Raw genomic sequence first — 12,817 nt, forward strand, 5'->3', positions numbered from 1 at the left:
AGTTGAGGTAGGACCAAGCCCATCCCCCCTGCATCAAGGGTGAGCAAGGTGTTCAACTGTAGGTAATGGGATCCAGAAAGCCAGCTCATGCACCAGGGATAGATCCTGATCACACTGCCAGGGGCCCCTCAAACAGACCCAGCTACATCTAATTTCTATTTTGAAGAGAGAACATTCTTACTACGATTTGAGTCCTTCAAAATTTAGTGAGTCTTTTTTTCTCCAACACTGTATTTTTATTAATTTAGAAATTTCATACAATGTACCCCATCACACTCATGTCCCATTCCTCTGAGGTCCACCCCCACTTTGGAACCCCCCAAATAAAACCAAACCAAAAAATCAAACTGAAAAAAACATCGAGTCAAATTTATGTTGCCCATATACTCACTGGAGCATGGTCAAATGCCCAGTGTTCAACCCCTTAAAGAAAACTCGCCCCCCCACCCCCTCCAGAAGCTACTGACTGTGATGGTCTGCACTTCAGCATCTTCATCACAAATTTTAAGGACTCTCTTCAATAGCTTACTGTCTGGACCGTTCCTTTTCCTTGGCCTTCAATGTCTCTCATTCTCAGTTAAGAGTCTGCAGTCATCGACACCATTGCAAAAGAAGCTTCCCTGTCCATGGCAGCCAGCCCAGCGGCAGCTCAGATCGTAAACTTCCACACAGTATTCAGTGGCAAAACAGATGGTGGGTGCCAACAAGTTTTCCAATGGCAGCTCACATCACAGGCATCAACCTGGTCCCTAGCAGCAGCACTGGTCATGGACATCAACATGATTTCCATTGGCAGCAACATGGACCACGGGCGTCAACAGGGCCTGCTGCACAGCACTGATCACTGACAGTAAATGGCCCCCAGTGGCAGTGCAGACCGTGGACATCAGCTTGGCCTCTGGTGGCAGCATGGACCGTGGAAGTCTTTAGAGGAGACTGAATCCAGAAAGTGAACCATGCTTCGTCTCGGATACCTTGTGCTTGTTCAGAGTCCGGGTGGCTGGGCAGCGTGTCCCAGGATAGGAGGGCTGCCCTGCTGGCACCCCAGGCACAACCACAGCTCTGTGGCCCCAGGAGGGTGAGCAGTCAGAGTGTCGGCAGCAGTGGTCCACCGCAGGTCCAGTGGTTAGCAGTGCTCCCTGTCTGTCGCTGCTACCTCCACCTCTCTCCCATGAGACCTACCTTATTTCAGTTGTTCTGGAGATAGTGTGCGCTCTGCAGGCTCTTCCTCTGCTGCCCTATGTGGTGGTATTGTGTTCCCCAAAATATTGTGCACGCTAATAAACTTATCTGGGGTCAGAGAACAGAACAGCCACAATATTAAACATAGAGGTTAGGCAGTGGTAGCACACGCCTTTAATCCTAGCATTCCAGAGGCAGAAATCTCTCTGGATCTCTGTGAGTTCAAGGCCGCATTGGAAACAGCCAGGCATGGTGACTCACGCCTTTAATTCCAGGAAGTGATGGCAGAAAGCAGAAAGGTATTTAAGGCGTGAGGACCAGGAACTAGAGCCTGGTTAAGCTTTTAGGCTGTTAGCAGCAGTTCAGCTGAGACTCATTCTGGATGAGGACTCAGAGGCTTCCAGTTTGAGGAAACAGGATCAGCTGAGGAACTGGCGAAGTGAGGTAGCTGTGGCTTGTTCTGCTTCTCTGATCTTCCAGCATTCACCCCAGTACCTGGCTCTAGGTTTGTTTTTATTAATAAGACCTTTAAGATTTGTGCTACAGCCCTGTCTCCCCTTGAGTCCTCCACACGTCTCCCAGACTTTTCTGAGTGGCCTGTGGCCCCATGTGGGCTCACAGCCACGGCCATTTTCAATCTTTTTTCTACACAGTCTTATTTTATGGCATCATTTATGGTCTGCCTTGGAGGATTTTCCATTTATATTTTGCTATTGTTGGTCGACACATTCAATAAAACTTATGTGACTTAAAACATTTCAAGACTTTCCATGTTGATTTGCCTAATGTGACTTTATCGAAGGCCTTTGTGTTAGGGTGTCCATTCCTGCAACAAAACACCATGGCCAAAAAGAAGTTGGGAAGGCAAGGGTTATTTGGCATATACATCCATATTTCTGTTCATCACCGAAAGAAATCAGGACAGGAACTCAAAAAAGGCAGGAACCTGGAGGCAGGAGCTGAAGCAGAGGACGTGGAGGAGTGCTGCTTATTGGCTTGCTTCCCATGGCTTGCTCAGCCTGCTTTCTTATAGAACCCAGGACCACCAGCCCAGGGATGGTACCATTCACAATGGGCTAGGCTGTCTTCCATCAATCACTAATTAAGAAAATGGCTTACAGGCCTCTCTACAGCTAGATCTTATGGAGGCATTTTCTCAATTGAGGTTCCCTCCCTTCAGATGACTCTAGCTTGTGTCAAGTTGACATAAGACTAGTCAGCGTAGTATTATTGTTGCCAACTGAGTGTCAGAGTTGGAAGGTTTTCATCATGGGGTTTCATGAATTGGCAGCTGAATATGTTTAATTCTTATACTTTCCCAATGGGTTATCCTTTTGATTGTAAAATAGCCTTATTTATCTCTACTAACATTTTTGTTTACATTATATATATATGTATATATTATGGTTGCTTTAGCTTTATTATGGTCATGGTTTGTGCAATCTTTTAAAAACCTTTTAATTTACTCTCTTTGTCTCTTTGCATTGGGATGGCTTAGTTTTGCTGTTTAAACCTTATCCTCACGTCAGGACTGGGAAGCAGACTTGGCGGTTGCTAGATCTGTTTGTATTCCTTCACAATGAAAACACTTTTCGTTTTCTTTTCTCTATTAGTTTTTCTCTTTAGCTCACTGAGAATTGGAGTACTAGCTTTATTAAGGCTGAGAGAGCACAACTCTGACCATAATAACTGGATTTTTCCTTCTTTCCTGCCCTCTCTTTTCTTTTCTTTTTTTAAATTAGCGTTTAGTTGTGTAGTCCACCCTGGCCTGAACTCACGGTTCTTCTCAATCTCCCATTTGTTTGTGTGTATTATTGATTTTTAAAAAAACATTTATACTTTCTCTTTGCATTCGATGAGTATTTTCCTTTGGAAGATTTATGTTTCTTTCAGGTGTGCTGTTAAGTCACTAGTGTGAGATCTCTAAAAGGCCTGTAGTGCTATGAACTCTCCAATTAGCACCACTTTCACTGCCCCATAAGTCTGGGTGTGTTGTGCATCCGTTTTCACTGAATTGTAGGAAGTCCTTAACTTCTTTCTTTATTTCCTCCTTCACCCAGTGGTAACTCAGTACAGAGTTGTTCTGTTTCCATGTGTTTGTAGGCTTTCTGTTGTTGTTGAAATCCAGCTTTAGTCTATGGTGGTCTGATAAGATACAGGGAGATATTTTAATTCTTTTGTATCTGTTGAGACTTGCTGTGTGGCCGAGTATATAGTAAATTTTGGAGAAGGTTCCATGCAGAATATTTTTATTTCTTTATCTGGTATGTTTGTGTGTGTGTGTGTGTGTGTGTGTGTGTGTGTGTGTGTGTGTGTGTTCTTGGCTAGTTTTATGTCAACTCTGCTTGACACCAGCTAGAGTCATTGGAGAGGGGGGAGCCTCAATTGAGAAAATGCTTCCATAAGACTGGGCTATAGGCAACCCTGTAGAGCATTTTCTTTTTTCTATTATTAATTTTTTAAAATTTATTTTACATACCAATCACAGTTTCCCCTCCCTCCTCTACTTCCATTCCCTCCCCTTACCTCCTTTCTGTCCCCCCATCCACTCCTCAGAAAGGGGCAGGCCTCCCATGGGATATGATGGTGTATCAAGTTGAGGCAGGACTAAGCTCCTCCCCCCTGCGTCAAGGCTGAGCAAGGCATCCCACCATAGGGAGTAGGTTCCAAAAAGCCAGCTAATGTGCCAGGGACAGATCCTGATCCCACTGCGAGGGGCCCCACAAACAGACCAAGCTACACAACTGTCACTGACACGCAGAGGGCCTAGGCCAGTCCCATACAGGATCTCTAGCTGTTGGTCTAGAGTCCGTGAGCTCCCACAAGCTCAGGCCAGCTGTCTCTGTGGGTTTCCCTGTCATGATCTTGACCCCCCTTGCTTATAAAATCCCTCCTCCCTCTCTTCAATAGGACTCCCAGAGCTCAGCCCAATGCTTGGCTGTGGATCTCTACATCTGCTTCTGTCAGTTACTGGATGAAGGTTCTATGATGACAATTAGGGTAGTTACCAATCTGATTATAGGAGATGACCAGTTCAGGCACCCTCTCCACTATTGCTAGGAGTCTTAGCTGGGGTCATCCTGTGGATTCCTGAGATTTTCCCTGGTACCAGGTTTCTCCCTAACTCTATAATGGCCCCTCTATCAAGATATCTCTTTCATTATGCTCCCCCTACATCTTGCCCCCAAACATCGACCCTCCAGATCCCTTATGTTCCATTTCCCACTGCTTCCCCCTCCCAATTTACCCAGGAAATCTCATCTATTTCCCCTTCCCAGGGCAATTCATGTGTTCCTCTTAGGGTTCCCCTTGTTACCTAGTTTCTCTAGGGCTGTGGATTGTAGCCTGGTTATCCTTTGCTTTATATCTACTATCCACTTATGAGTGAGTACATACCATATTTGTCTTTCTGGGTCTGGGTTACCTCACTCAGGATGAGTCGCTCAGTGGTTAACAGCATTGGCTACTCTTCTGGAGGACCTAGGTTCAATTCCCAGCACTCACAACTGTCTGTAACTCCAGTTCCAGGAGATCCAGCATCCTCACACAGCCATACATGCAGGCAAAACACCAGTACACTTAAAATAAAAATAAATAATTAAAAAAATTATTAAAAAAAACTGGAGCATTGGTGATCCCAGCCATTATGGGTGAGTCCACCCCTGGGCTGTTGATGTCCTGGGTTCTATAAGAAAGCAGGCTGAGCAAGCCATGATGAGCAAGCCAGTGAGCAGCACCCCTCCATGGCCCCTGCATCAGCTCCTACCTCCAGGTTCCTGCCTTGTTTGTGTTTTTGTTCTGACTGCTTTTGTGATGAACAGTGCTATGAAAACATAAGCCGCATAAACCCTTCCCTCTCCAAGTTGCTTTGGTCACAGGTTTCATCATAGCAAGAGTAACCCTGACTAGGACAGAGTTATTTTCTTAGCTTGGTCTATTGGGCCTACAGTAACATGTTAGCAAAAGTCGGATTTTCACTACCCCATTCCACTGAGCTGGAGAGGCATTGTTGAGAGCAGGGTGTACCTTACCCTAAGTTGTTGCATCATTATGTAGAATGTTGGCTTTTCAGACTTCGCCTTTCTGTGAGTGATACCATTTTACAAGCAGCATTTGACTCCATTTTGAAGATGGAAGATGGCTCTGTATCTGGGTTGCTACAAGAATGGCCAGCACTATTCATGCAGTACGGACTGCTAATTAACTTGTTACTGGGAATAGAATGGGTCCCATTCACAAATGTATTGGGTAACTGGGACACATGAGCATATTGATATATTCAGGAAAAAACATTTCTGGGAATTCAGTAGTCACCCCAGAGAGATGAGAGGCTCCTGTTCCCTCATCTGGGCTCCATGAAGAGATGGAAAACCAGTACTGCAGTGGTGAAGACCCATTGGTCTGTTATTGACCACAAATATGTGCATCAAGGGACCACAGGCAGAAGACCTGACTGCCTCGGGTACTTTGATCTGCCTTGGTTCCTGGTTTGGATGTGGCCAACTCCAATCGCTGTCGCCTCTCTTCTGTTCACCTGTGTGTGCTTGCTGTCCATCCATCTGCTCTGTTTGTCTGCACCTGGTTCTTCCCTTTCACCTCAGCTGCTGGACTCTAGCTCCGACCCTGCTGTCTGACTCCACATCAGCAGCCCTAGTGCCTCCAAGACTCCGTTACATGTGTATTAATTTCTCAGCTGCTTGGAAACTGCTTGCCTTTTTAAGTCCCTAGTCATTTTGTGATCTACATCTATACATACAAACGTTTATTTGTGTGCATTTTGCCATGTGATGTGCAATGTGTGATGACAGTTAATACTAGTTACTAAGAGTACTTGATATTGGATTAAAAGAGCCGGGCGTTTGCAGGAATATCTTGTAAATTAGACATTGTGGGAAGACATAGAATTTCTATATATATTCCTGACCTAAGTGTTCTTATAACAGACATGTTTTTATATGACTCTGTCCTTCTTTCCTTCCATGTATTATTATTATTATGCATATATCCTCTATGTGTTACAAAGTGAAATCCAGGGTTATAATTATTAGCTCTATAGCCCCTTCTAGAAGCTGGAAGGAGAAAAGTAAACAGGCAGGTGTGGTTTATGGATTTTGTTAGGCATGTTTGCTTTATGGGTCACCACATTCACGTTCCCATTCATTGTCATTTTCTTATTTCTGTAAACTTTTATCTCTATTCATTTTTTTGTTTTAGTTGCATTTCAATGTGGATTATGTATCCATTATTTAATTCTGTTGCTTTTTAATTAATAAAAGAAGGGAGGAAATGACCATTTTCCCTGGTGTTTTAAATTTGCTGTTCCTTTAATGATGTGTTTTCTCCTGTGCTTTAGAATTGCTGTTGGAGTTAATTTTCTTTAGATTGAAGAACATCTTAAATAATCTGTAACATGCACTGGCTAGCAAAGCATTTCCTCTTTGATTGTGTGTGAGTTTTTATTTTCTCTTTTGTGATGTTGGTTCTACTGCTGTAGACGAGGTGATTTTGTGTTTCAGAGTGTCTGCTGCCCCCCAGCTCTCTAGCACTCACCGTTTCTGATGGTGAATGACTGTGGAGCTGCTGGAGAGTCACGTTAGTTCTTGTAGCGTTCCATCCTAGATTTCCTTTTGGACAAACAGTGTCCGAATACCTTGCTTCACTTCAGACATGATTCCCTTAGTTTTCTGAAGACAGGACCCAGAGCTGCTTTGAAACCTATGTGTGCTTGTTTACCTGGGGGCAGTTTCTGTGCCTTCCCTTCCTGTGCCAATCATACTGTCATCTTGGATGCAATGCTTTATTGAAAATGCAATGTTTTCGAAAATGTGTGTTTCTCCTTCCAGATACTGACTGGTTCTACTGTCCACCTTTCCAGGAAATATTATTTGCTTGCTTGTGACTTGGCTGATGCATTGGACTTGAGACTTCTGCACAGAAAGCATCTGATGTCACTTTCTCAGGTGTCAGAAAGTTGGGCATGTATATTCATTGAGATGGCAGGTTTGGCATGCCTGGCTCTGGCTACTGTGGCCTCTCCTCCTGCTGTCTACTGGTACCCTTCTGGCTGTTCAGCAGCATCCTTTGCTAGCTGTTCAGCTCGAGGTTTTATAATGCCGGTGGCATACTTCCCCTGCAATCTGACCCAGTTAGACGCTGGCCTTTCTGCAGGGGTAGGTTTCAGACCAATGTTTGAAGTTTGTTTTGATCCTAGTGGGTGGGAGTTTGCTAGCCTTGCTTCCTGTGTCTTCTGATAAATAGCCAGCCTTCCACTCAGCTTTTTTGGGTCTCACGTAGATTCCAGTATCCTCTTAATTGCTTGTTATAATAATCTCCTTTTTCTAAGAATGTGCTTAGTCTGAATTTCTCTGTTTTTTTTGAGGGGGGTTTCTAGCTCTTTAATCTTAGACCCCTCCTCTCCCACTATGAAACCTTACTACTGCTCTGGAGCTGTGGATGAGCATGGAGCCTGTTGCTTTCGGAGTGACACCCACTTCATCCTGCTGCCACTGAAAGAGAAGAACTGGGCTGTCGTCCTGCCTCTCCTTTCCTGGCATAGACGCTTTGCTCTGCCCGTGAGCAGGAGAGCATCTGGGCCACATTGGCATGGTTTCAGTGTTTACACAAGATGCCAAGGGGACCACAGCCTCCCTGCTTTTTCCAGAATGAGCTGGAGCCAGCCAAGTGCCCCCAGCTTTTGTTTGTTTTGTTTGTAGGTCCCCTCCCCCCATGCTCCCTGCTTGTTCCCCCTCTCCCCTCTCCCCCTCTCTCCCTCTCCTGCTTTAAGCTCTGCTGCCTCCTGAAGCTGCTGTTCCATTGAGCTGAGGATGGAGAAGAAGCAGGTCACTGCCTAAGGGCCACACATGCTTCTCTTTTTTCAGCCAAGACTCAGATTGTCTTGAGTAGGTTTTTATCTGCTGGAGGCCCTTGGGGCAGCTCCCATAGGCTTTCTGTGGCTGCTTTAAAATACCTTTCATACCTTTCATTGCCTGTTTCACTGGGAAAAGCCTGTGAAGCTCTTTGCCCTCCCAATTTGCTTATCTCATATTCTCTCTTAGTTTTTTCCTTTTCTTTCTTCTTTCTTTATGGCCTGATATGGAATTCTAGTACTGCCTATAGGTAGCTGTCAAGGAAATTTAATATTTTCCTTAAAAATCAGGGTGAAAGTGTTTCTTTCCCATTTGACACTTAAATGTCGCTTGTGGTAGGTGTTGGGCAGTATTTTCCCTCCCTTACTTTTGGCTCCACATTTGGACTTGATGTGCTGGAAACATTGCTGCCATTATAAACTGTCTCCTCGGTTCATACATTAGCTCTGTTCTCACCCAGCTGGCTGTAAACCGGCTTCCGTAAGCTCCCACGTGGACTGTCTTGCTCAGATGATGTTCTCCTCAGAGCACACTATTCTGTTGTTTATTGCCTTCATGAGCTGAGATTGTCATGTAACAATTCTGTGAAGCAATGGCACGTTGGAGTGAAGAGAAAGGGTCAGTTGACTGCCCACCGTGGATGCTTACTGTGAGGCTACTTAATCGGGGTAGTTTCATGACCACGTTACAGGGGAAACCCTATTGAAAGTAGAGGGCAGAAGGTCAGTCATGGAGGATCATCCTTAATGTGCGTTTCAGTTGCAGCCATTAATAAGACAGAGCTTTCCTTGTAGAAATGGAAATGAATGGATGCCTTGCCTGAGGAAGTGCTGCATGGACATTATATTTGAAAAGAACTGTTTGTAAAATGAATTAGAGCAAGACATAAATTCATTGTTATTCAGGTTGTTTAGTCTCAAATGGAGATCCTGGGGAGTTTGTTTCTTTAATGATCCAATGTGTAAATTAAATTTTCTGAAAGCACACTCATTTCTAAGCATTCATTTGAAACTCATTTTAATTGTTTCACAATAGTCTCTCTCCCTCCCGTCTCCAGGGAAAACCCAGTTGTCTTGTCACGTTCTGTTATAGAGTTTGACCTCAGTGACTTATGATGGAAAGGATTTTTTATTGCATTTATTTCCGTGTGTGTGAGATGTGTGAGGGGGCATGTGTCACAGTACGCATGTGAAAGTCAGGGGACCATCTGTGGGAGTCTGTTTTCTCCTTCTACCTTGTGGGTCCCAGGGATCAAACTCAGGTCATGTTGCCTGCCTGATGGGGAAAAAAGTTGAATATATAATGAAAATAGTATTTCCATATTGAAGTGCATGCATGGAATTGCTCTTCTATGAAGTCAATTTTTAAATTTTATAAGTTAATTGTGAATTGAGCAAACATTTTTTTAGATGCTTTCTTGAGAGAGATTTTTAAAACTATGAAGATCTCATTTTGGAAGTGAGATCTAGAATTTAGAGTTTTCCTTCAAATGCTCTGTAGGTAAAGTAAATATGCTTTTCTTTCTTTCTTTTGTTTTGCCTTGTAGGCAGCAGGGGCAATTCGACCTCTGGTGTCCACTGTCATCAGTCCCGCTGCTGATGGCTGCTTAGACCACGCCCTGAACCGGGCCAAACACAGGGCAAGTGAAATGCCACAGGCTTTTCTCTTTGATGTGATCTATGAGGCATATCAGCAGGTAAGAGTCTGGGCTTTCCAAAAGCCACTGTTCTGTTGTGCTTTTTACAACTATGTCTACATTTGAATTTTCAGAAAGACCTACGAGACTCAGCTTGCAGCTGTACTCCAGGGCAGCGTGTACCACAGTGGAGAAATGTGAGGACTCGTTTAGCTTAGAACAGTCAGGCAGGGCGGGAAGAATCCATCTGGAAGCGGCTTAAGCTCTCTCCTTTTGATGGGTCACAGAGAGCAATTCCTGGAGCAAGGGAAATGCAAGACCATGTGTGTCATGCTTAGAAATCCCTAGAGGACCAGAGTCCGGGGTTGCGGGAGGTGGGGGGGAGGGGACTTGTCACATAGATGTCCTCTGGCCAGCACGTTCAGAAATTCCACATTCTTAGGAGAAATGCAGATGTTCACTGTAAACAGGGCTATGCACTCAGGTAAATCTCCCATACCACTGCCCTCCCAAACACTGGTCCACACCTGTCTTATAAACAGGTATTCTTGAGGACAGTAGTTTTAGGCCTAATATGGTGAATGTTCTGCACAGACACCTGGACATCTTAATTAAATATTTAAGTTAACTAACTATAAAATTATCACCCCGGAAACTGATACTGGAATATCTGTATTTTTTCTTTCATTTGGAAAGCTTTTGTACTTACATAATTTTATTGCTATTTATTTACATATTTGAATAAGTCATTATTGAGTGTCATATAATTGATCTATCCAAAACTTTCTTAGTGATACAAGCTGGAGTAACTCAGTGCTGAACTGGCACTGGATAATCAGTAAACATGTTGAAAGAGATGGGCAGTTAGGGTTATCAGGTAATGAGAACAAAGACATTTATACTAGATATGTTAGATATAGTTAGGTTAGGGAACGGTGGTGGTTATTCCCATGCATACATTCAATTATCAATACTTGGCTCCAGTTACTTTTAGAAGATTGATTATGTAGAATTTTATTTCAATGAGAAATTCAGCCATAATTTTTCTTTTCTTAAAGTAATTTGGAATATAGGACATTACTTTGAGAATTTTATTTTAATTAAACTCATTATTCTATTACAAATTTCTCCAAGTGGAGTTCACATATCCCATAGACGAAATGTTGCTGAGCTATACTCTGCCATTAGCACTTTTCTGAGATTTGTGAAAGGGTTTGCTGACTTTAATATATACCCTTGTGATTGTTGTGATTTGCATAGGAACTGTCCACCACAGGCTCATGTATTAAACACTTGGTGCCAATCAGGTGGTGCTATTTTAGTAGGCAGTAGAAACCTTGTGATGGAGGCTGGAAGAAGCAGGCCGCGGTGCCATGCCTTGGACAGAAAAGTCTTGTGCTGTCTTCTTTTATTTCACCTTTTGGTTTCTTGAGACAGGATTGCATGAGTCTGACCTCAGACTATCTGTATAACCAAGGCTGGCCTTGGCATCCTGTGCTGAAGTTATGAGCATGAACCACCATGCCTGCCCTGGTCTCATTCTGTATCTTTCTCTTTGCTTCCTAACCACCATGACATGAGTGGCTCTTGTCTTTGATGTTGGACTGAAACCTCTGAAATCATGAATTAAATACATCCCTCTTCCCTTACATTGTTCCGTCAGGTGTTTTGTCATGGCAATGAAAAGCCCAAGACATAGAACATATTGCTGATAATTGGGATAATTTAGATAGTGTAATGTGATGCTCTAATATTTAGAATGGATTTGAGGGTAAAATTGGGAAGATTCTCCTAGTAGATTGAATATCACATACCAAAGATAGGGAAGAGTCATTAGTCCAAAGACTTGTTCTGAGAAGCTAGGATGCAGTTATCTTTTTCTGAGATGGAAGTGAAGGTTTTAGGGGCCCACTTACAAGATGTGATTCTTTCTCCACCTAGGATTGCGAATGTTTAGAAAGTGCAGTGAAAAGTAAAGACTGCTATGTGTAGAACACAGACTTGCTCCGTGGGATGTCTGATGGGTTAGTCAATAGCAGGATGATGGTGAAAGCTCTTGTTTCATCGTGTGTCTTCCTCTTCTGCTGCTTTAAGACGTGGGATCAGATCCCACGGCAGCTGTGCATGAAAATGTTAGTCATTAAAGACTGCGTAGAACTCTTCCCTTTCAAGGCTGAAGAATCCAAAAGAGGAGAACTCAGATACTTTCAGTGGATTCTCAACTTCCAGCTTCTATAAGCTCTCTTCCAGAATCCTCGAGTGGAGTCTAAAAGTCTTCAATCATTTCCCCAAGTTTTTCAGGGGCAGGAGAGCCTTTCAAGCTCCCATTCCATGTTGAGGAGCAATCACAAAATCGAATTATTTTCTTTAAGCAGAAGCAATACAGGAACAAAATTACCACTTGTTTCAGGATCACAGTTTTGGTAGACAGACATCCTGCAAACAGAAGCAGACTGGCTTCCTTAACATCAACAATTCTTTAAGCAACAGGTGGAAAGATGGTATTGACTAGAACTGGGATAATGACCAATTAGACCACAGTTTGATAGAGACTGCTGGACTCTGCACACTTCTTGTTTCCCTTTTGTGCAATCATAGAACTTATGTTAACATTTTAAGCAACAGCGCTTACTTACCAAGCCAGGGTTACCTGATTATGATCTGTGGGAATGTCATCTATCAGGCCTGGTTGGAAGGTCACAGCAAGACTGAGGCTGAGACAAGCTCATTGCAAGCAATCAGACTTTTTATACCCTTATCAGAAACAGAATACAGTGACGGTTTCCAGGATCAATACAATGGTAGTTGCCAGGATACAGTGATGTTTTCAGGCTATACAGGATATACAGGATTAATGTCAGCTGGGCAGTGGTGGCGCACACCTTTAATCCCAGCACTCAGAAGGCAGATCCAGGCAGATCTCTGTGAGTTTGAGGCCAGCCTGGTCTACAGAGCAAGATCCAGGATGGAGAAACCTTGTCTCAAAAAACCAAAAACAAACAAACAAACAAAAAAAAAACCACCACCAACAACAACAAAAAAACCAAAACTAATGTCTAAGACTAACTGTCCTGTCAAACTTTTATATGCTTTACTGACTTCTAGGGAATAGAGAGAAACAGGCAGCCTGAAT

At 43.4% G+C, this 12,817-nt stretch overlaps 1 protein-coding gene across 1 annotated transcript in view; it reads left to right on the top strand.

Annotated features, from left to right (window-relative positions):
• Window positions 1-12,817, top strand: part of Crppa (CDP-L-ribitol pyrophosphorylase A) — a 291,765-nt gene that overhangs the window by 37,437 nt on the left and 241,511 nt on the right. Inside the window, exon 3 of the mRNA XM_059279633.1 lies at window positions 9,595-9,744. Within this exon, the coding sequence (XP_059135616.1) occupies window positions 9,595-9,744 (150 nt within the window). The remainder of the gene's footprint in view (window positions 1-9,594; window positions 9,745-12,817) is intronic.

Source organism: Peromyscus eremicus, chromosome 14, assembly GCF_949786415.1.
Source record: "Peromyscus eremicus chromosome 14, PerEre_H2_v1, whole genome shotgun sequence".
NCBI classification, from domain to species: domain Eukaryota; kingdom Metazoa; phylum Chordata; class Mammalia; order Rodentia; family Cricetidae; genus Peromyscus; species Peromyscus eremicus.